The 22,937-nt window shown below is 49.5% G+C and overlaps 1 protein-coding gene and 1 long non-coding RNA gene across 3 annotated transcripts; one reads left to right on the top strand and one right to left on the bottom strand.

Moving 5' to 3' along the window:
- Positions 1 to 1,266: 1,266 nt before the first annotated feature.
- WDR73 (WD repeat domain 73) lies at positions 1,267 to 16,107 on the top strand. Its single transcript, XM_077832842.1, has 8 exons — positions 1,267 to 1,390; positions 1,824 to 1,891; positions 4,919 to 5,007; positions 6,542 to 6,630; positions 8,389 to 8,456; positions 9,757 to 9,921; positions 12,875 to 13,249; positions 15,739 to 16,107. Exons 1-8 carry the CDS (start codon positions 1,344 to 1,346, stop codon positions 15,972 to 15,974), a joined length of 1,137 nt encoding a protein of 378 aa, XP_077688968.1. The 5' UTR covers positions 1,267 to 1,343; the 3' UTR covers positions 15,975 to 16,107.
- On the bottom strand, positions 13,244 to 21,723 carry LOC144274260 (uncharacterized). Of its 2 annotated transcripts, XR_013347854.1 has the most exons (4): positions 21,699 to 21,723; positions 14,038 to 14,184; positions 13,814 to 13,921; positions 13,244 to 13,405 (listed from the first exon to the last, which is right to left on the bottom strand). It is a non-coding gene; the product is annotated as an uncharacterized LOC144274260 (long non-coding RNA). The 2 variants fall into 2 exon arrangements; XR_013347851.1 differs by lacking the exon at positions 21,699 to 21,723 and having other exon boundaries at positions 14,038 to 14,768.
- Between the last annotated feature and the right edge of the window lie 1,214 nt (positions 21,724 to 22,937).

The raw sequence follows: 22,937 nt of genomic DNA, 5'->3' as shown, positions 1-22,937 counted from the left end.
TTGGATGGGGCAGGAGTCTGGGGGGGCAGTCAGGAAGGAGAGGAGTGGCTGGATGGGGTGGTGAGTCTAGGGCAGAGGTTTTGGGGGCGGTCAGGGGACAGTGGGAAGGGGTGGTTGGATGGGGCAGGAGTCTGGGGGGGCAGTCAGGAAGGAGAGGAGTGGCTGGATGGGGTGGTGAGTCAAGGGCAGAGGTTTTGGGGGCGGACAGGGGACAGGGAGAAGGGGTGGTTGGATGGGGCAGGAGTCTGGGGGGGCAGTCAGGAAGGAGAGGAGTGGCTGGATGGGGTGGTGAGTGTAGGGCAGAGGTTTTGGGGCAGTCAGGGGACAGGGAGAAGGGGTGGTTGGATGGGGCAGGAGTCCGGGGGGGCAGTCAGGAAGGAGAGGAGTGGTTGGATGGGATGGCGAGGGGCAGTCAGGGGGTCAGGGGAAAGGGAGCCGGGGGGGTGGATGGGGTAGGGGTCCTGGGGGGGCTGTCAGGGAATGGAGGTGTTAAGTGGAAAAATTAAACATGAAGCAGTTGTGCCAACCGAACCGAAGTCAGGCCGATGCCGGTTGCTGGGAAAGTAGGGGTTTAACTCGCAGGGAGAGAGATACGGGGGAGACCTGCATGCTCTGAGAAGGGGTTGCTTAGAGGAGAGACGCTGTCTCCACTCCCTGTGTCTGTTTCATGTATGTTCTTAACTGCTGCTCTCCTGTTTGGGAACCGGACGGACAGGGAAGTCGGCGAGGCACACGGACCGGCTAACAGCTATATGCAGCGGGGGGGGGAGGGGGGGGTTGGGCGACTTCATGAACGAACCGCGGCGGGAGGGGCCGGCCTATCCCGCCCTATCCGCTGTGCCCACGCGGCAGCCGGCTCGCCCCGGGCACGGGCCGCTCTCTGGTGCTGGCTGCACGCTTCAGTGAGGAGCTCGCGCTCGGCCCGGCTGGCGCTGCCGGTCTCCCTCCGCGGCCAGGCAACGAACCTGCCCCCTGCGGTGCGAGCCCCCGACGGGGGCAGGGAGCGGGGCCGGTCCCGCGCCCGGAGCGCGCCCGAGGCCGGAGCGGTGGGTGCGCATGCGCAGAGGGAGGGAGGCCTGTGCTCGCGGCTGAGGTCGGGGGCGCGGCAGGGGCCCGGGCGAGGCGGAGGCTGCGCAGCTGCAGTGGGCGGGCTCGGGGCTGCTGGGAGAGCGAGGAGCTGGACTGGCGCGGGGGGGGGGGGGTGGGGCCGCCTCACCAGGGGAGGAATCACAGGCGCCCAGAGGCGTCACGTGTGGGAGTGTCACGTGGCAGCCGGGCGTCACGTGGAGGGGAGGGGTCATGTGACTCTCCGGCCGTCGGGCGGCGCGCGCGCCCGGCCCGAGATGGCGGAGGAGTCTGCGGAGGCCTGGCTGCTGGAGTCCTTGCGGCTGTGAGTGCCCCGCCCTGCGGCGCCGCGAGATCCCGGCCCCGGGGCTCGAGCCCCCGTTCGCACGTCAGCGCCGGTCGGGTCACGCGCCGCCTCCGGCAGCGGGAGGGGCCCAGCCCCCAGAGGGGCCCTGCCCCCTGCCTCAGTGTCCCCGTGCGGGCAGCGGGCCGAGGGTAGCGCCCTGGGGGGCACAGCGCCTTGAGCCATCCTCCGGGTCGGCGCCGTAGCCCCCGGCAGGGGCGACTTGCCTGCCAGAGACACGGACTGCCTGCTGGGGGGCTGGCCTCGGGGGCGGGTGCCGGCCGGAAGGGGCTTCCGCCGTGTACTGGGGTTACAGATCGGCTCCGTGGCTCTTGCCCCCCCCCCCCCCCCGCCCCACTCTGCAGATTCTTCCAGCACCCCGGGTCTAATGCCATTTTGTTGTTGTGGCTTTCAGATATAATGATTTGCATGTGTTTGAGCTCCAAGAGCCGACAAGAGTCATTGAATGGGCAGGAGAAAAAAGTGAGTCATTTCGCTTGTGTTTGCTTGGCAAAATTAGTCGCTGTTTTCGGAACTTAGTGGCTCCCGTATTTATTTTTGGGTGAGTTTACTGCTGGTGAAAGTTGCCCATTTAACAGCCCTGGAGAGATGAACTCTTCTGTCAATCCACAGAAATAGGTACAGAATAGATTTCCAGACGATTCCATGGAAAGATTGTGGATAGGTCATCTGCTAATTAATCTGGAGTGAGACAAGTTGGGTGAGTAATATTTTTTTATTGGATCAGCTTCTGTTGGTGGCAGGTACATGCTTTTGGGTCACACAGCTCTGTGTATCTCAAAAGTTTGTATCTTCCACCAAGATAAGTCAGTCTAATAAAAGATTACCTCCTCTACATTAAGAAAAGGATGACTTGTGGCACCTTAGAGACTAACCAATTTATTTGAGCATAAGCTTTCGTGAGCTACAGCTCACTTCATCGGATGCATACTGTGGAAAATTCAGAAGATGTTGTTATACACACAAACTGTGAAAAAATGGGTGATCATCACTTCAAAAGGTTTTCTCTTCCCCCACCCCACTCTCCTGCTGGTAATAGCTTATCTAAAGTGATCACTCTCCTTACAATGTGTATGATAATGGCCCACCTTAATTATCATATACATTGTAAGGAGAGGTTTCAGAGTAACAGCCCTGTTAGTCTGTCTTCGCAAAAAGAAAAGGAGTACTTGTGGCACCTTAGAGACTAACCAATTTATTTGAGCATGAGCTTTCGTGAGCTACAGCTCACTTCATCGGATGCATACCGTGGAAACTGCAGAAGAAACTGTAAGGAGAGTGATCACTTTAGATAAGCTATTACCAACAGGAGAGTGGGGTGAGGGGAGAGAAAACCTTTTGAAGTGATCACCCATTTTTTCCACGGTTTGTGTGTATAAAAACATCATCTGTATTTTCCACAGTGTGCATCCGATGAAGTGAGCTGTAGCTCACAAAAGCTTATGCTCAAATAAATTGGTTAGTCTCTAAGGTGCCACAAGTACTCCTTTTCTTTTTGCGAATACAGACTAACACGGCTGTTACTCTGAAACCTGTCTACTAAAAAGACAGATTGAAAAGATTAGATTGTTACCTTAGAAGGAGGTGAATAAGAAAGGACATCATAAAAGTGTATAAAATAATGAATGATCTATAGAAGGTAGATAGGAGTTTCAGGAGTATTCAGTGTTATAATTAATGACAAAATGTTGGCAGGGATTTAAGCTTTGTGCTTCGTGGTTTAAGCCAATCACTATTAGAGATCAGGAAGAGACCTACGTTCAGGTAGATTATTATACATTTACTGCTGAAAAGTTCTTATACTTTTCTTTGAAACATTTGGTTCTGGCCACTGTCAGAGGCGGCATACTGGGCTAGATGGACTGCTCATCTGTTCCAGTATGGCAGTTTCTATGTTCCTGTGAACGGTTTTTTAATCACCGGACACTAGTTGAAATGTTCTGTATCCCATTAACATCCCCCTGAAGCATCCACACCCATGGCTTGTTGGCCATTTAATTAATTCATTTTGCTTCATATTAATTTTCTTAATGCCTCTTCTCCTAGATCCATGTGCATTTCCTAAAACTTTACAATGACCTTGAGCCGAATTCAGGGATAGTGCAAGCAGGTGCAATTTGACCTCTGTCTGTGTAATAAGACAGACTCTGTAACAGACCCTGTACACGGAACTGTTAACAAAAAGGAGACTATAGGACGGGAGGCTGCAGTAACAATTGGTGTATACTCATGTTGGCTATAGTAGCTGTGTTCCTGATCTGCCACGTTACGTGGATCTTCCTGGAGCAGTTTACATGCTTTCATTCCTGGTGGAGGGATGATTCAGAATTATGTGCCCATGAAGCGTGAGAGTGCTCTTGCAAAACCAACTTTTTAGTTTGGCTAAACCAAAATATTTTTTTCTGAAACAAACAGAGCACAAGGCTGAGCTGGAATCACTATTTTGCAGTGTCAGTTCTCCTCTGCAGCAGCTTTTTGTTCCTAGGAAATGTTAACCTGAAACTGCAGACTTTGGAGTCTTGTAGACTAGACGGAGGAGATGCAGATCTTACAAACCTTCAACCCCAGAGACCATGGGGATAGGCACTTTGGAGAGGATCTAAGAGGGAGAAGGGTTATTGAAACTGATGCAGCAACTCAGCTCAAGAGATCCTATAGCTTCTTCCTTCAGTTCCTGTGGATCTATGTTCGCCTCCCTTCATATCCCCAGATATTGCTGTCCCTACGAAAGCTGCCTCTGTCTGTCCCCTGTAATACATACCCTACAGTCCAGGACTTTCTGAGGGAGCAGGAGACTGGCCAAGTCTAGTGCTTTGGTTAACCAAAGGGGCTGTTGCCATAAAAGCCTTTATTGTTTCTACAACCTTACCTCAGTCTAAGAAAATTGTGCTGGTGTCTGCAACACCCTCCCTGTGGCCTTAACAGGAGCAGCAGTGGAGAGGGACAGGATCTTTGTCAAGCTCATTCTGCTGAGGAGGCATTACATGCTGGTGCCCAGACGCAGGTTCAGTCCTCGGCTGCTGTAGGGGATTGGGAATGCTGCTGTATGGCGATGCTTCTCCTACATTACTGTGACCTTTCACCCCCTGGACTGTGCACCTAACACTTCCTCCAGCAGCATTAGCGGAGTGAAATTGATTGGGTGTGTGTCAGCAACTCCAGTTGCTGCCTCTAGGCAAGCACTAGCGTAGCTGAGACAGCGGTGTGATCCTGTGGAGAGTAAAATGAGATGGGAAAACAATGAAAGAGAAGTTTGTTGGGGTAAAAAATACCAGAGTAGAAGAAAGAAACGGGTTAGAAGGGTGAGACTTCTGCAGATGTAGAGGAGAGAGGTAAATTGATCCAATGGCAGCACGTTGTGATTTGAAACAGATTTCCCACAGTACAGCTAAAACCGTAATCCTTAAATTCCCTATCAGAGGATTGTTCCCAGTGAATGAGCAGGCTCATCCTGAACTCATCTCATCATTGTTTCTTTTGTAACTCTAGGTGTCTGTGTAGCGGGATATGAAAACTCCAGAAGAAATGAAATTCTCCAGCTCCTGTTGCCTCAAAAACTGTATGTGAAAGAGAAGCAGGTGATGATGGCTGTGTAGTATTCATTTCAAATTCTTTATCTCCCCCAAATGTGTGCAGCCAGCAGGCATTTTACAGAAACCTGCAAAAAGACAGGGTCCACCCCCTGAAGAACTTACAGGGTGCATGTAGACATGACCTGGTTAGATACACAAGGTAGAACAAGAGATACCTTGAGATCACTCACTGAAGGCATGGATGCATCTTGACGTTTCCATCTGTGTATGGCGTTGTGGTTGTGAGCGTGGACTGACTTGTCATAGGGCTGGGGTAAGTTTTCAGGAGGAATTGAAAGAGGAGAGAGAAGTGACTTGGTGAATTAGTTTTAGGAGGAGGTTCCTATCGCAGGGCAGCTGCTCTGGAGTTAGTTCGTGCAGACTCCTGGGCTGCTTTCCTTGTTACCCTCATTACTCAGCTAGTTTAAATAATCCATTTGCAGTCAAATCTGGGCTCCTCTACCTCACTAAGTGCCCAGTCCTGCATGCAGAACCTCATGCAGAATAAGAATACCTAGCTCTTCTAGCACTTTTCTCTATAGATCTCAAAGCACTCTACATCCAACATCAGTTTCATTGTCTTCATTTTACATACAGGGAAACTGAGGCACAGAGCAGCAAAGCCACTGGTCTCAGGTTACCCAGCAGGCAAGTAGGGAATAGAATCCACATCTCCTGAGTCCCAATCCAGTGCTCTGTCCACTAGACCACCCTGCCAGTTTGCTCCCTGTGTCGTCATTTGAGAACCTCTGCTCAGTTCTGACGGACTCTCCTCCCCACCCCAAGAACAGAATCTTTTGTGATCTGGCAGCACTGGCAGCGTTTCAGATTCGCACCCTTGGGTTTCTGAAGGAACCCCTAGCATTTCTCTGCACTTAGAACAAACACCATAGTAACCCCCGACAAACGTTTTCGTATTGGTACCTCTCCTGTACCGTCTTGTGCTGTGCTGTCTGCTGATCTCCCTGGCAAAGCGGAAGCAGATTAAGTTAGTACTTAAATGGACGAGCTTCCCAGTGCTGCAGAAAATGGTGCTTGGTTACTGGGTGGCATGCTCCCCGCTGGCCAGTGCCCCAGCGTGAGGGAACGGGGCACTCTGCTGTTGGAGATGCTGTCTTTTAGGTGAGTTGTAAATCCAAAGTCATGGCTGCTAATGAGAAATGCCTTGGAACCTCCAGTGACTCCGGGAGCAGGAATGTTAAACCCTCGTGCCTGGCCACACGCCAGCTCTGGTCATCCCCTTGGAGTTGTATTGGATGTAGTATTCCTCGTGTCTTGTCTCAGACTGTGCAATGGTCATCTGCTAGGCTTCTCCCCAGAGCTGGGTGCAGAAACACTCCCTGCATATCCATTTTTCAAAGTGCTTTGGGATCTCTCGGGATGAAAAACACTGCATAAATCGACCGTATTAACTGTGACGGAGGACTTCAGCCCTTACAGACCTTGATGTATTGCCTGGTTACCTTGAAAGAGTGAAGGTATGTTGAATTTAGCGGCATTATGTGCTAAAGAACAACATCTGTCTGCTTCTGGTTTGTAGGGTGTGTGTCCCGAGAGAGATTTCAAGGTGGAACGTGGTGGATTTTCCGACCGCCCTGTGTACAGCCTGCGGCATGTGCCAGACACCAGGTATATGGATGGGGACTTTCTGGTTCCTGTTGAATGGATGTGTTGGATTGTTTTGTTCGATGAAAACTCCCCCTTCCCTGGCCAGTTTAAGAGCCACCTGACAAGACTTGCCAGCTTTTAACATAGCTGGCCAGCAAAATGAATGTAGCAAGGGCTCTAAAGAACCCCCCTCCCCCCCCCAAACACTCAGGAGATCTGCCAAGGGAGGTCCAGTAAAACAGGAACATATGTGAAAATCCCCTAGCTGAAAGGGCTCTGGCTCCGTCCTTCTCCCTTCAGTGCCAGGTCAGTTTCCTCTTTCACTTTCTCTTGCTGTTGCCCCAATTCACCATCTTCCCCCCCTTGCCCTCTATGATGTGATGTTGCCTCTCCTGGCCCCTCCCCCATGCGCTCCTGTGTATACTCCTCTGTGCAGTCCATTGGCTCACTTCTTTCTCTTCCTCTGGCGGTCCTCCCTTTATGGAGTTTTTCTACATGGCCTTGCCCAGGAGAGGTGCATTAGGTATCTCACCCGCTGGGATATCTCCTTCCCCTGCCTCCCCAGTACAGAAGTGCTCAGGCTTGTGTGGTGGGGTTCATGGGGCAGCTGGTCGCTCTACTCTTGCTGTCCTGTCATGTGTCCCGCAGGGAAGGGGACATCAGAGGAGCCAGCAGAAAGGGAGCAGCTGTAGAGAAGAGGCAGTGTTAGCAGCACCCCCTCCTGATGACAAACCACTGACAGCTCCATAGGGGACAGAAAGGACTGCCCTGGTGGTGGCATTTTTAGGAGGCAGCTCCTGAAAACAGCCTCCTTCACTGACCCAAGCTCCTTCTCCACTTTCCCTCTCCTCTCCCCAAGCCCCCACAGATCATTCTCTGGATATTTTCCAGTGCTTTGCTCGGACTAGCGTTAGAGGCAGAGAGTCCATTGCTGACGTTAAAGCAGGGCAGGAATGAAAAGGCAAAGCAGCTCTCGGTGTCCGTTACGTCCCAATGGCTCTCCAAGGACTCGAGCAACTGGCACTGTCTTCTGTGCCTTGGACTCTCACTTCTCTTGGGCCGGAGTGTCCCTGCCAAGTAGAATGCTGGACGCTCTGCAAGGATTTTCTCATGGCCATTCAAGGGCCATGCAAACAGCCAACTTCTGTTACCTGTTTGCCCCACCTCTTCAGCGGATTCCCCACCCCATGCGCACACACGCCCCTCTGCTAGTCTCCCTTCCTCAGTGTTTGCTCATGTTGTTCTGCTCAGTCTTGGTATGTGCTGCAAATATGCTAAATAAATGACAGGTTTCAGAGTAGAAGCCGTGTTAGTCTGTATTCGCAAAAAGAAAAGGAGGACTTATGGCACCTTAGAGACTAACACATTTATTTGAGCGTAAGCTTTCATGAGCTACAGCTCACTTCATCCGATGACATGAGCTGTAGCTCACGAAAGCTCATGCTCAAATAAATGTTAGTCTCTAAGGTGCCACAAGTCCTCCTTTTCTTTTTAAATAAATGACATCACCCTGGGGCTGCTTTAACTACGGTGGGGTGGGAACCAGGCAGACTCCTGCAAGGTCCCCAAACACAGGAAGCACTAGCATAGCTTAATGCCACAGGTGAGCCTGTCCCTGCCCCAGGTGCAGGATGGGAGTAACTGAGCCTGAGCTGTGGGCATGGTGGGAGGAAACGCCGAGAACAGACATGCCTGTCATCACCAGCATGTACCAGCCCTGAAGGGAAAGGCCATTTCCCATTAACGAAGAGCTTGCATCTGGTTTCCTTGTTTTCACAGCTTGCTGGTAACAAGTGGCCCACCAGATAGTTCCCTGCAAGTGTGGCAGTTGGCAGCGGAGGACACTGGTGAGTGCATGTCTGAGCAGCTCTTACACAAGTTTAAATCGGTAGGAGTTAGTCTGCCGCTAACTCCTCTCTGCACAGTCCTCCTGCAACATGGGTGACGTATAAAGTACCATTGGCAACTCGCTCAGCCCTGCTGCCCAAGAGGGCTAGAGCTTCCCTACTACACTGGAGGCAGGGGGTCATGTGTATTAATCCTCTCCTAGTTGTGGAGCACTTGGAGGCTCTTGGGTGGAAGGTGCTAGAGAAGGGCAGAGTGTTAATGTTTCTCATTGAAGTGCCCTGGAATTATGGAGGACAAAGAAGGTTGGGCATTATGGGGGCCCAAACGGAGACCCCCTGGAAGGGCGGGTGAGCGGCATCTCTGAGAATAGGGCCTCTTCAAGGTGTCTCAGATTGAGCCCCCAAAATCACTAGTCACTGGAAATTTTGGCCTGTATGTCAATGTGAAATTGTTGTGTAGAGAGCCGCAGTTGACCAGGAGCAAGCTGGGGCTCTGACCCACCATCTGAGCTTTCCATTGTTGGGAAGCTTCCCCTGGACAGAGCAGATTATAGGTCCTGGAGTCCATTTTCAGCACGTGTCTGTGGATGCATTTAGTTGATCTTCACTCATTGTTACTAATTACATGGCTGAATCCCCTGCACTGCAACTGGCCTCAGAGATGTTTAGCTAAAGGACAATTACATGTTTTTAACCACTGGTGTGTTCTGTGCTGTCACTAGGGCGGCAGCCCAGTCAGACTAAAAGTTAGAACACCTCAGATCTGTTCCCATTACTGTCTTTGTCTTGCTTTGGGACGGATTGTAAATCCCCTAGTCTTGTTTGCAAGCACTTACTCACAGGAGTTGTCCCATTCACTTCATTGACCTCACTCCTAAGCAGGAGCTTTCAGCAGTATAAACAAGGGCTCTACACTCTGACCCTTTGTGACCTACTGCAAATCATATCACTGCTCCGTGCCTCAGTTTGCCACCTGTCAAATGGGGATCCCCACTTTGTAAAGCACTGTGAAGTTTATGGAAGAGAAGTGCTAAGTATTTATTGCAATTACTTTATTCTGTCATTTACTGAAAACAAGTGACCTGCTTAACACTTTTATATTGGGTTGTCTAGATTTCTAAATAGACCATTTTACCATACCTGCTCAACTGTTGTGAAAGGTATTTGTGCCCTTGGAAGAGGATTTAAAATATCAACTGTGGGTTGAATTGTAATGCATCTTCACAGAACACTTCAAAAATGTAACTACTGGTAATTCAGTACTTGCACTGTTATAGCTCATTGTGTCTCTTTCAAATAGATGTTATTAAATCCGTAAGTACCATCCCCACGGGAAATGACAGCAAGAAACCTTGGACTAAAATTGCAACCACTTTGGCGAGAACCCCCTGTGTCCTTCATGGCTCAAGAGTCAACAATGTCCAAATTACAGAGATTGAATCAAAGAAAAACATCTACACAGCAGGTATTTAAAGCTGGGGCTGGGGGGAGATTTCACAATAGACTACCTAAACAGTGCACTCTTTAAGCCAGTGGTTTTCAGGGGAACATTTTCAAAAGTGCCTAAATCACAATGAAAGCCAATGAGACTTAGGCACCTGAGTCCCTTAGGCACTTACAACAAATTTATCTTCAAACTTTTCCATATGTTGACCTCATGTCGCAGCAGAACATAGCTTTGGCATCCTCTTACCTAGCCGTGAAGAGCGGGTGGTGGTTGCAACGCCATGAACCCAGATACAACCCCAAGGTTCTGAACCTGTGCTGTAGACCAAGCAGAATGTTTTCAGTTGCTCCTAGGCTGTTGTCAGGGTTCCCTCCCCACTCTGAACTCTAGGGTACAGATGTGGGGAGCTGCATGAAAATCCCCTAAGCTTATTCTTACCAGCTTAGGTTAAAAACTTCCCCAAGGTACAAACTTTGCCTTGTCCTTGAACACTATGCTGCCACCACCAAGTGATTTAGACAAAGAACAGGGAAAGGACCACTTGGAATCCTGTTCCCCCAAAATATCCCCCCAAGCCCTAAACCCCCTTTCCTGAGGAAAGCTTGATGATGATATCCTCACCAATTGGTACAGGTGAACACAGACCCAAACCCTTGGATCTTAAGAACAACGAAAAATCAATCGGGTTCTTAAAAGAATAATTTTATTTAAAGAAAAGGTAAAAGAATCACCTCTGTAAAATCAGGATGGTAAATACTTTACAGGGTAATCAGATTCAAAACACAGAGAATCCCTCTAGGCAAAACCTTAAGTTACAAAAAGACACAAACAGGAATACACATTCCCTCCAGCACAGCGAATTTACAAGCCAAAACAAAGAAAACCTGACGCATTTTCTAGCTAGATTACTTACTAACTGTACAGGAGTTGAAGGGCTTGCATCCTTGATCTGTTCCTGGCCAAGGTATTACACAGACCAAACCCTTTGTTCCTCACCTCCAGATTTGAAAGTATCTTGTCTCCTCATTGGTCATTTTGGGTCAGGCGCCAGCGAGGTTACCTTAGCTTCTTAACCCTTTACAGGTGAAAGGATTTTGCCTCTGGCCAGGAGGGATTTTGCAGCCCTGTATACAGAAAGGCGGTTACCCTTCCCTTTATATTTATGACAGCTGTGGTTTATGCTAGAAAATTGTACCAGCAAAACTCCCCTTTTTTGAGCACGGCCTGGTGCGTATCCACACTTAATTTTTCCTCCTACTGACAAAATCCTCCATTTCTTCCAGCATAGTTATTCCCCGTTTCAGAGTGACACAAGCTCCCAGTTGGTAAAGTTCTGCTGGCGCAATGACAGCACGAACGCACGCCTGTACCAGTATAAGCAGTACCCCAGCTGCAATCCCACAATGCAACAGTCTCGGAATGACCTGTCTGTTGGCACTTCTGAACTCCACTGCGCAGGGGCCATAGTGATTTAGGTAGTTAAATCTCATTGAAAGTCAGTGGATCTTAGCCCCTTCTGTAAATGTTACCCTAACTCTGTCCAAAGCCTGGATAATTCCACATTCCAGGATCCGGGTTCTCTGCCCTGTTGGACTGATATTCACTTACTCAGCAGATGGGTCTACATAATCTTTTAAGGCAAAACACTTAGCAAGTAGTTGTCAGTTACTCACCAGCTGGAAGCTCATCAGGAAAATCTCACCACTGTTAACTCTCCTCTCCCATCAGTACAGGTTTAGTGTTAGTTCACACTGGTCTTTTCTAGATTCTTAGTTAATTTATCTTTTCTTGTTCTCTCAAACATAATTACTCTGCAATTTCTTACACATACACAGTTCTCCTTTTGCTTACTGGGTTACACACTAACAGAACAGTCTCTTAAAATCCACAGCAGGCTTCTGTCAGGCCTAAATAAGTCTTCACTGCCAACAGATCCAACGCCCGAGGGACAACACTTGAATTACCAGTCCCAGTGGTTTACAGATGTCCAGCAGCTGGGGCTGGTTGTACTGAGGGGGCACTGGGAAGTGCAGGTCGATAGTGAAAGGTAGCTGGCGTTGTGCATTTGTGTCTCCGTGATACCATACCAACGTGCTGCTTTTCTGTCAGTAGCGGAGCTCTGAGTGGTGAAGACGAGAGTATAGCTTGGGGCCTCATGTGTAAGGCTATGATTTTGTCATGGATATTTTTAGTAAAAGTCATGGACAGGTCACAGGCAATAAACAAAAGTTCATGGAAGCTATGACCTGTCCCTGACTTTTACTAAAAACATCCCTGACAAAATGGGGAGCTGCGGGGACCCTGTTGTCCAGTAGCTGGGGTGAGGGGCACCACCACCCGAGGCGGTTGAGCCGCTCCGGGGTCCTTCTGCCACTAGCTGTGAGTGGGGAGGCAGGGGCTGGCTGCTTGCAGCAGCTGCAGGGGGGCCCTTGGACAGCTCAGGGGGCCCTGCTGGTGGCTGGTCAGTTACAGGGGTCCTGCCACCCACAGTGGCTGGGAGCTGCAGGGTCCTTCCCCCGCCCTCTCCTCCCCCATCCCCATGGCAGCTGGTCAGCTGCAGGAGGGTCCCCTGCCGCCTGTGGAGACTGGGTTGCTGCGGGACTCCCTGTTGTCATGAAGGTCTTGTAGCCTTACTCCTATGCAGTTTGATGAGTGGGGGATTTGGGTTTGGAACTACCCTTGTGTTGGGGTAGATTCACCACATCCTCTGCCCAGGGGTTAACTCCCCCCAGCAAGAGCAGAACCTGGCCCTTAGCATTTGAGCCTGTACCATAATAAACCTAGGGCATATACCAGCTCCCTGCTACTAGTCCTGCCTGAAAACTTTCTAAAGCAGCTTCCAAATCTGCTTCCACAGAAGGGAATGTGTTTAACCCTGTGTTTGATCTATTTGTCACCCCTGCAATTTCTAAACCTAGCAGTTGTAGCTGAGCATCCTGTGAAGTCTGAGGTTCTCTTCCTCCTCTCTTAGCCTCCAGTAGCAGCGATGAGGTCAGCGGCCTGGAATTCCTGGACTGTAATACTTTGCTGGCCTGCTGCGTGAAGGGGCAGCTGTGCCTGGCAGATGTTCGACAGCCGCAGAGTCCCCTGGGTGATACGTCTGTTCCTTCGGCACTCAGTGGGGCGCAGTGGTGCATGGGTGTCGGTCCTGGTCTGCAGGGCTCTGATGTGAATGCACCCACTATCGCTCGCCTCTCATCCGGAGGACAGCTCATACTAACAGACTTGAGAAATATCCCAAAGCCTCTGAAATCGGCCAAGTGCAAAGTTTCTGCAGCCAGCCCAAGCACAGAGTTCCTGCTCGTCTCCTGGGCTCCTGTTCTGGACGGATGCCTTGCCATTTCAGGTAACTCTTGGGAGGTGGGGATTTGTTGGCCATGTGTTTTCAAATCTGGTTGACTCTGCACTGGAAGCCTTGTCCGATGGCGATCTGCCTACCCATGATGCCTTGTGTTATAATGTGGCTTGTCAGTTTGGAGTGAGATTATGTGACTGGTGATCCCTAGGACCATGATGGAGATAAGCTGTTAGTTTCATCCCCCAGAGTGCTAAAATGACAACAAAACTTGTTGGGCCAGACTCAGCCCTGGTGTAACCCCATGGACTTCAGTCGAGTTACAGCAGGGTGGGGTTTGGCCCAGTGCCTGGGACAAGATGGCAAGTGGGTGCAGCTTCCTCCAAATACAGCCACATGCACTGGCTCTGAGTGCAACTCCAGGCTTGCACCTGCTTTTGTGCACACGCTTAACTCAGGTGTGCGTGCAGATCCCTGGTTAGCGTGTGCGGTTAGTGCTTAAGGAAATGCATAAGTGCAAGTTGGGTCTCCAGTTACTGAAAATCAGGCCTGAGGTGAAATAATAAAGGCCTCTTCTCCATTCCCTCCCCACCTCCATCAGTGCTGTACACTGACCTGAATTCATCTCAGGTTCCTCACCACAGATTGCTCCTGCACATTACTGTAGAATCGTTCAGCACTCACCATGCAGGAATTACAAACCAGCCATCTTAACTTCATTACCTGCAAAGATAATGGAGCAAATAATCCAGCCATCAGTGTGCAAACACCTAGAAGATAATAAGGTGATAGGTAACAGTGAACATGGATTTGTCAAGAACAAATCATGTCAAACCAACCTGATAGCTTTCTTTGGCAGGGTAACAAGCCTTGTGGATGGAGGGGAAATGGTAGTTGTGGTATAACTTAACTTTACTAAAGCTTTAGATGCTGTCTCGTGGTAGTAGTTATCAGGCATTGGACCTGGGTCCGGTTCTGTTCAATATCTTCATCAATGATTTAGATAAATGGCATAGAGAGTACATTTATAAAGTTTGTGGACAATACCAAACAAGGAGGGGTTGCAAGTGCTTTGGGGCATAGGATTAAAATTCAAAATGATCAGGACAAACTGGAGAATTGGTCTGAAGTAAATAGGATGAAACTGTCAATAAGGACAAATGCAAAGTACTCCAGTTAGGAAGGAACAATCAGTTGCTCACAAACATGACTGCCTAGGAAGGAGTACTGCAGGAAGGGATCTGGGGCTCATAGTAGATCACAAACTAAATATGAGTGAACAGTGTAACACTGTGTGGTGTGTGTGTGTTTAAAAAAAAAAAATCATCATTTTGGGATGTATAAGCAGGAGTGTTGTAAGGAAGACACGAGAAGTAATTCTTCTGCTTTACTCCACGCTGATTAGGCATCAGCTGGAGTATTGTGTCCAGTTCTGGGGGCCTCATTTCTCTGGACTTTCTCCAATTTGTCCACATCTTTCCTGAAGAGCAACAAAAATGATTAAATGTCTAGAAAGCATGACCTATGAGGGAAGATGGAAAAAATTGGGTTTGTATAGTCTGGAGAAGAGAAGACTGGGGGGGGGACGACATGGTAACAGCTTTCAAATACATAAATGGTTGTTACAAGGATTGGGAGAAAAATTGTTCTCATTAACCTGTGAGCATAGGACAAGAAGCAATGGGCTTAAATTGCAGCAAGGGAGGCTTCGGTTGGATATTAGCAAAACTTCCTAACTGTCAGGGTGGTTAAGCACTGGAATAAATTGCCTAGGGAGGTGGTGGAATCTTCGTCACTGGAGGTTTTTAAGAACAGGTTAGACAAACACCTGTCAGGGATGGTCTCGTCATTACGTAGTCCTGCCATGAGTGCAGGGGACTGGATTAGATGACCTCTCGAGGTCCCTTCCAGGCCTACGATTCTGTGCTGTAGTATATGCCAGTAGCTGTCACCCTGTTGTATGTGAAGAGCTGGTTTCCGCCTCTAGTGAGAATCCACATTCACTCCGGTAACCGTGTGGAAGCTGTTGGTAAATGCTTCCTGCTCAACAGTGCCAACCGTGCGCACAGACGCAGATTTAGGCTACCAGGCAGCGTTCCCATTGGGGCACCAGGAACGTGAGCTCTTGTCTCAGCTGGGATGGTACAAATATAGGTCAATGAATTCTCAAGTTACCTGAGCCTGCACTGGATTCTTTCCCGTCGTGGATAAATACCTGGTCTCTCTGACTCCAGGCCTGTAGCCTGTTCGATCTCACCTGTCCTGCCTGGGTGGAAGGTGTGAACTGGAGTGCAGTGTTCCGCAGTGGAACCCGCAGTGTTCCGCAGTGGAACCCGCAGTGTTCCGCAGTGGAACCCGCAGTGTTCCGCAGTGGAACCCGCAGTGTTCCGCAGTGGAACCCGCAGTGTTCCGCAGTGGAACCCGCAGTGTTCCGCAGTGGAACCCGCAGTGTAGGGCAAGTAAAAGTTAGGGCTCCTGGACCAAGCTGAACAGTTGCCCATTTCTATAGTCTGACATTCTTTTTTATTCTTTTAACAAAGGCTTCAATGGAACCGTTCACATCTATGACACACGGAGCTGGCCTGCGTCTGGTGGAGAAGCAGAGCCGCTGTTTAGTCACAAAGGACATCTCTTCAGTGGCATGGACAACGGCAGTGACTTTCCCCTGGTTACAACACATGTTTGGCATCCTTGGAAACCAAGAATGTTGTTATCAGCAGCAAGTGATGGCTCCCTGCATGTCTGGGACTGGGCAGAGTCTCACAAGAACAGTTGATCTGTCTTCCTGTTGTTTACACTCTAAAATCTGCTGCCCTTGCACGTGTAACCCTGCGTCTACGGGACACTGAAGATCATCGTTAAGAATAAGTTTTACAATTTGGATTATTTAAAACAGTAAGAATTTTAAACATCTGTTTCATTTGTTGCCATTTTTCCCATTTTAGTTCTTGCATCTTCCTCAGGCTGCCCTCATGTGGCCAGTGTCACTTACTGCTTCTCCAAGCTGGTGTGAGCTGGCTTCCCACACCCCCGGGGAAAATCTACAACCGAAGACCGCAACGGTTCAGTAAAGTTTTAATACCGTGAGAATAGTTCCACTGATGAAACTGTAGTGCACCAGGCAGTCCACGCCTATGGCTCCTGTGATGTAGGCTGCAGCCTTTCAACACTCGGACACCTAGCTTAATTCTGAAGGGCGTTTTGACCTCTCTTGTGCAACTAAGGCCCAGACAGTGTGGATAATACCCCATAGCTCACGCATAGCACTTTTCATCAGGATAAGTGTCTGATCGTTTAGGCTCTTATCTAGCCTCCAATCCCTTTCTGTGTTTATCACTGTTGTTACAGAGCCATAGCTGCATGTAACGCTTTACAGACGAAATCATAGAATCATAGAATATCAGGGTTGGAAGGGACCTCAGGAGGTATCTAGTCCAACCCCCTGCTCAGAAGCAGGACCAATCCCCAATTAAATCATCCCAGCCAGGGCTTTGTCAAGCCTGACCTTAAAAACTTCTAAGGAAGGAGATTCTACCACCTCCCTAGGTAACACATTCCAGTGTTTCACCACCCTCCTAGTGAAAAAATTTTTCCTAATATCCAACCTAAACCTCCCCCACTGCAACTTGAGACCATTACTCCTTGTCCTGTCCTCTTCTACCACTGAAAATAGTCTAGAATCATCCTCTCTGGAACAACCTCTCAGGTAGTTGAAAGCAGCTATCAAATCCCCCCTCATTCTTCTCTTCTGCAGACTAAACAATCCCAGTTTCCTCAGCCTCTCCTCATAAGTCATGTGTTCCAGACCCCTAATCATTTTTGTTGCCCTTCGCTGGACTCTTTCCAATTTATCCACATCCTTCTTCTAGTGTGGGGCCCAAAACTGGACACAGTATTCCAGATGAGGCCTCACCAATGTCGAATAGAGGGGGACGATCACGTCCCTCGATCTGCTCGCTATGCCCCAAAATACATCCCAAAATGCCATTGGCCTTCTTGGCAACAAGGGCACACTGCTGACTCATATCCAGCTTCTCGTCCACTGTCACCCCTAGGTCCTTTTCCGCAGAACTGCTGCCTAACCATTTGGTCCCTAGTCTGTAGCTGTGCATTGCGTTCTTCCGTCCTAAGTGCAGGACACTGCACTTATCCTTATTGAACCTCATCAGATTTCTCGTCAGAAATCCCTGCCCCAAATATCTTACACTCGAATGCCTAAACCCTGCAGCCACATATGCCTGAGCAGTACCCCGTTGACTTCAATGGAACACCTTGTGAGCATACAGGCTCCAGTTGTAGGCCCAGAGCTTATGATAGAGGATGTCGGGGTGAATTGTTGTAACAAATACACGTGACAATATGCTGTTGAAGTCTGGCATATGTTTAACTGCAGGGTTTTGTGTAGTGTGGGTGTCACAAAGTGGTGTGTTAGATTGTGCAAAGGCTGTTGAATGTCTCAGTGAAGGAAGTGAATGTGAGCAAGGGGAGAGTAAGTTAGCTAGATTCATAGGGGACAAGAATTCACTCGTGTTCAGAGGTCCTGTGCATCACTTCAGTTCCATTTTGGCCTCGGTCTCAGCTGGTTCTGCTCTCTTTTTGGGTGGGGGCGGGGCTCAGCTCATAAGCATGTTTGTCTTCAGCCACAGCCAGAGCTCCAGCCAGTCTTTGCCTTCCGCCTGCTGTGTGTAACTCTGCTCCCATGAGACTGTGGCCTGTCCTTGTTTTCTTTCAGCAGCAGTTGGCGCCTGTCCTTTGCAACATCACTGCCTTCCTGCTTGGTTTGTGGTACTGAGTACACATACAAGATTGTGTTTGGGGTGATGGGGAGGGAGAGAGTCCAGGGGATTAAGCTTTAGCTGGCACTCCAGACTCACCCCGCACAGTATTGTGTATATATTGAAAATGTTAGTACTAGTAGAGGACATGCACCGATTCCAAGGCCAGAAAGGACCATTGTGATCATCTAGTCTGACCTCCTGTATAGAACGGGCCAGAGACCTGCCTCAAACTAATTCCTAGAGCAGAGCTCTTAGAAGAAATCTGATCTTGATTTAAAAATTGTCAATGATGGCAAATCCACAATGACCCTTGGTAAATTGTTCCAGTAGTTAATCACTCTCATCATTAAAAATGTACACCTTATTTCCAGTCTTAATGTGTCTAGTTTCAACTTCCGGCCATTGGATCATGTTAGACCTTTGTCTGCTAGACTAAGGAGCTGATTATTAAATATTTGTTCCCTGTGTACCTACTTATAGGCAGTAATCAAGTCATCCCTTAACCTTCTCTGGTTCAGCTAAATAGATTGAGCTCTTCGAGTCTGTTACTATAAGGCTGGTTTAATCAATCTTGTGGATCGTCTCTGAACCCTCTGCAATTTATCAACATCCTTCTTGAATTGTGAGCACCAGAACTGGACACAGGATTCCTGCAGTGGTCTCACCAGTGCCAAACATAGAGGTAAAATAACCTCTACCCCTACTTGATTCCCTTGTTTATGCCTCTGGCCACAGTGTCACCCTGAGACCTCTTGTTCAGTTGATTATCCACCACGATCCCCAAATCTTTTTAAGAGTCACTGCTGCCCAGGAGAGAGTCCCCCATCCAGTAAGTATGGCCTGCAAGCTTTGTTCTCAGATGTATACATTTATATTTAACTGTATTAAAATGCATATTGTTTTCTTATGCCCAGCTTATCGAGTGCTCCAGATCACTCTGTATTAGGGACCTGTCCTCTTCGTTATTTCTCTCTCCCCAACTTCTGTGTCATCTGCAAACTTTATCAGTGATGATTTTATGTTTTCTTCCAGGTCATTGATTAAAAAAAAATATTAGCACAGAGTGGAGAACTGATCCCTGCGGGACCCGTAGACAAACACACGCTCAATGAAAATTCCCCCTTCACTATTACATGTTGAGACCTATCAGACAGCTTTTAATCAACTTCTGTGCCATGTTAATTTGATACCTTTCTAGTTTTTAATCAAAATTTGCAGCACTAAGTTAAATGCCTTAAAGAAGTCAAAGTATATTATGTCAGTGTTATTATCTTTATCAACCAACTCATAACAAAAAAGATAGCAGCTTAGTTTCAGAGGCTCTGTTTTCCATCATCAGTGACCTCGCGAGGTTGAGGATGGTCTTTCACAGGTTTTATTTTTCATGGGTCCTTTGGTGACTGAGGAGTCCAATCCTTGAGCCACAGGCTTGTTGGCAGACATTGCAGGTGGTGTTGGAAGACAGGGTTGAGCCGCGATTGCTGCGTGATGGTTGTCTTTCCTTTTCTGGCGTTTTTCTGTGACCAGGAGAGAGTCAATTTTCCTCAAAAATAGACGTTCCCTCTTTGACAAGTCTTTGCCAGCTATGCCTATCCTGGGCTACTGTCTCCCAATGTGTGGTGTTGATGCCACACTCTTGATGATTATCTTGAGGGGGTCTTTAAAACATTTTGTTTGGCCTCCCCATTTCCTTTCTTCTTTGGTGAGTTGGGCGTATGGCAGTTGTTTTGGTAAGTATACATCAGGCAGGCACACACAATGCCCGCTCCACCTCAGCCAGTGCTGGATAATCTGCCTCAGTGCTGAAGATGTTGGCCTCTATGAGGACACTGACATTGGTGTGATGATCCTCCCACTTTGACAGGTTTCAGAGTAGCAGCCGTGTTAATCTGTATTCGCAGAAAGAAAAGGAGTACTTGTGGCACCTTAGAGACTAACCAATTTATTTGAGCATAAGCTTTTGTGAGCTACAGCTCCCTGGCTTATGCTCAGATGAATGTTAGTCTCTAAGGTGCCACAAGTCCTTCTTTTCTTTCTCCCACTTTATGTTGAGGATCTTCCCAAGGAAGTGCTCGTCCTGGCGTTCCAGGTTTTCAGGTGTTTTCTACAATAACCCAAGTGTCACAGCCGTAGAGGAGAGTTGGGATTACCACCGCTTTATAAACTGAACGTCATCTACAGTAGTCTCCACCTTTTTATGCACCAGATTACTTTTTGAATTTAAAATCAACCCAGGATCTACCCTGCCCCTTCCACGAGGCCTCGCCCCACTCACTCCATTCCCCCGCTCACTCCCTCCCTCGTTCGCTCTCCCCCAGGTTGTTTGGGACATTGGGAAGGAGACCCAGAGGTGGGGGATAAGGTTTGTTTCAGGACTTCCCAGCAGCTGAACCCATCTGATGGCCAAGATTTTCCTGGTATTCAGCCTCCCTCTTCACTGTTTCCTAATTACATGCCGTCACTACCACCCCATCCTTGAAGAGACTAAATGCTTCCTGTCCTTTTCTCCCCTTCACTAGGCTAGTATCACATCCCCTACCCACGTCCCGCTGTCCTGGCCAGTGCTTGGCCAAGCTTAGGAAGCTCTAGCTCTTTTCATCTTTCGTCCTACATTGATTCTCGGCCAGCCCCCGATTACATGGGGCTTCAGCCTACCCCCAGGGTGCACAGTCCTGCAGGCAGCCCCACCCCTGCGTGTCACGCCAGCCGCCTTAGCCACAGCCAGCTCAACTGTACAGCCGGGGGGGCTGGCCCCAGCATGCGGGGCAGAGGGTAGGTCAGGAGTGGGAAATACCATCGCGCAGCTCTGGAGGCAGGCAGGAAAAGGGCAGAAAACACGGACGAGTATAATCCTGTTCTCAAGGGTGCGGCCTCAGCTGGTGCCTGTGAGCTGCACTGGTCAGCCCAGCTCTGTAAGTGTATGGCAGAGTTAGCGGCGGTTCAGAGATGGGAGTTGAAAGTGAGCGAGGGCCTGGGAAAATGACTCTTACTCGAGAGACTGAAAAACGTGGGCTTGTTGGCCTTAGGCAAGAGATGACTAAACAGGGACATAAGAGGCTACGAAATAGTGACTGGTCCAGTGACGGGAGATCGGAAAATTCGGTTCTCTCAGTCTCATGACACAAGGACCAGGGGCCAATCACTGACATGAAAAGGTGGCAAATTCACAGCTGAGCAAAGGAAATCCTTTCTCATCCCTGTGGCATTGGGGAACTCAGGCTGTCCCTGAGGCCAGCAACTACGATTCAAAGCGGGGAGCGGGTAGTTTGCTGGATAACCAGCACGGCCAGCATGAGCAAGGCAAATGCTCCCAACAATTCCGGCAGGGATGTTAAACCTCACGCTTTGGGGCTTGAGCCGGTCTCCAATTATTAGAGCCCAGGATGAACATGGGGGCAGATTAACCCACAGCTGCTGCAGGGGTTTTACACCTGGCTCTGGGCATTCATGACTCAGTGACAGGTGTCTGGGCTGGAGGACCCACAGGGCTGGGCCGGTCCAGCAAGGCCTGTGTGCATCAGTCCCACCCATTCAGGCGTGAAAGACCGAGCGAATGGAGGAGTTCCTGTCCCATGAGGGGACGTGCCAGCAGAGAGCGGCCCCCTCCTCTCTCCAAGACAGTGAGGGAAAAACCCAAGCTGCGCATGGAGGAGCGTGACGGAGAAGAAGCCAGATGGCTGCGGGAGACATGGACAGACGGGTGGTGTATACGCCAGACTTACCGCGGGTTGCAGCTTTATCTTTTCGTCTTGGGAGGTCTGAAGCTGTAGGAAAAGAGCCACAATCTGCTCCCCGATGTCTGTAGCACCCTTCCCTAGAGCCTGTCACCACCCCCTTCCAGCCGGGTGCGTTGTGGCTGCAGGGAAAGAGACAGGGCCTGCATTGGCTGTTTGAATCGCTTCGTCACTGAGCTGGGACTGCCTCTGCCTGGCCCTTGGGCCTGCCCCCAGCCGGACAGCACAAGGCAGAGTCCAGGGGGTCGGGTCCTGTACCCCCTGAAACCAGGGCCGATGCTCTGGTGCCTGTAGGATCAAGCCTTGGAAGAGACAGGGAGAGGGGCCTGCTTCCTGTTCCTCCCACCACAGAGAATCCACCATCAGGAGCCACGCCACGCCACAGGGGGCCAGTCTGCTGTGACCCCCCCCCCCCCCCCGGGACTTTTCACTGCTGTCCTGCACAGCAGCCTGGTGCTGGTCGGTCCATCACCTGCAGCACCCACTGCTTATGGGAAAGGGTAGCAGGCTTTGCTGCCTCCTGTTTGCTGTGCTCACAACCGTACAGACCCGAGACCACTCTCGGGCTCATTGCACATACAGAGGGGGAAACGGATTACCACATGGGCAGGAGCATTTCCCCAGGATACACTGGCAGGGACCATAGACATTCAGCACCTTCGTCTGGTGCCGTTAGGGGCAGGGCAGCGTACCCCACATGATCAATGTAATGCCAGCATTGACAGGATGGGGCTCAAGGACCTTGGTCCTTCTCAGCTGCTTCAGCCTCCAGCACCCAGAAAGACTTGATCATTTATAAAGGTCCTTATTTGGGGCCAGACTCTGCTCTGCCAGACCAGCCTAAATCCAGAATAACAATCACCAAAGACAGCTAGGGTGAGAGAGAGCACCATCTGGCGCTATCTTTAGTCACAGTCCACGGGGAAGCCAATCTTCTCAGTCCAAAAGGACTGTCAGAGCCACAAGTGATGAGTGCAGCCCCACGGAAAGGTCAGGTCACTGACAGAACGGGAAGAAGCAAATTCAAAATGGATTTCCGCAGGCACAAGGAGGTCCCAGCCATGGACTGAGTAAAAATTTTAGGCCAACTTCAGGTCTAGAATCAATGGGTATAACCCCCATGCGAGTCTCTTGAGCCAGACACAATGGGCTGTATGCAAATGGAGCTAGGTTACACAATGCATGTGAAGTGACCCAGAGATCACTGAGAAACTGGAAATGGCAGGC

Source organism: Eretmochelys imbricata, chromosome 1 (genome assembly GCF_965152235.1).
Source record: "Eretmochelys imbricata isolate rEreImb1 chromosome 1, rEreImb1.hap1, whole genome shotgun sequence".
Lineage (NCBI taxonomy): Eukaryota > Metazoa > Chordata > Testudines > Cheloniidae > Eretmochelys > Eretmochelys imbricata.
The sequence above is the reverse complement of the archived record's forward strand: the minus strand, read 5'-3'. Positions and strand labels throughout refer to the sequence as shown.

Bases quoted from the DNA above. Each gene is read 5' to 3' on its own strand.
- WDR73 (XM_077832842.1), top strand. From the start codon at position 1,344: ATGGCGGAGGAGTCTGCGGAGGCCTGGCTGCTGGAGTCCTTGCGGCT. The intron at 1,892-4,918 runs GTGAGTCATTTC...TTGTAACTCTAG, and splicing joins TGAATGGGCAGGAGAAAAAA to GTGTCTGTGTAGCGGGATAT. The intron at 8,457-9,756 runs GTGAGTGCATGT...TCTTTCAAATAG, and splicing joins GTTGGCAGCGGAGGACACTG to ATGTTATTAAATCCGTAAGT.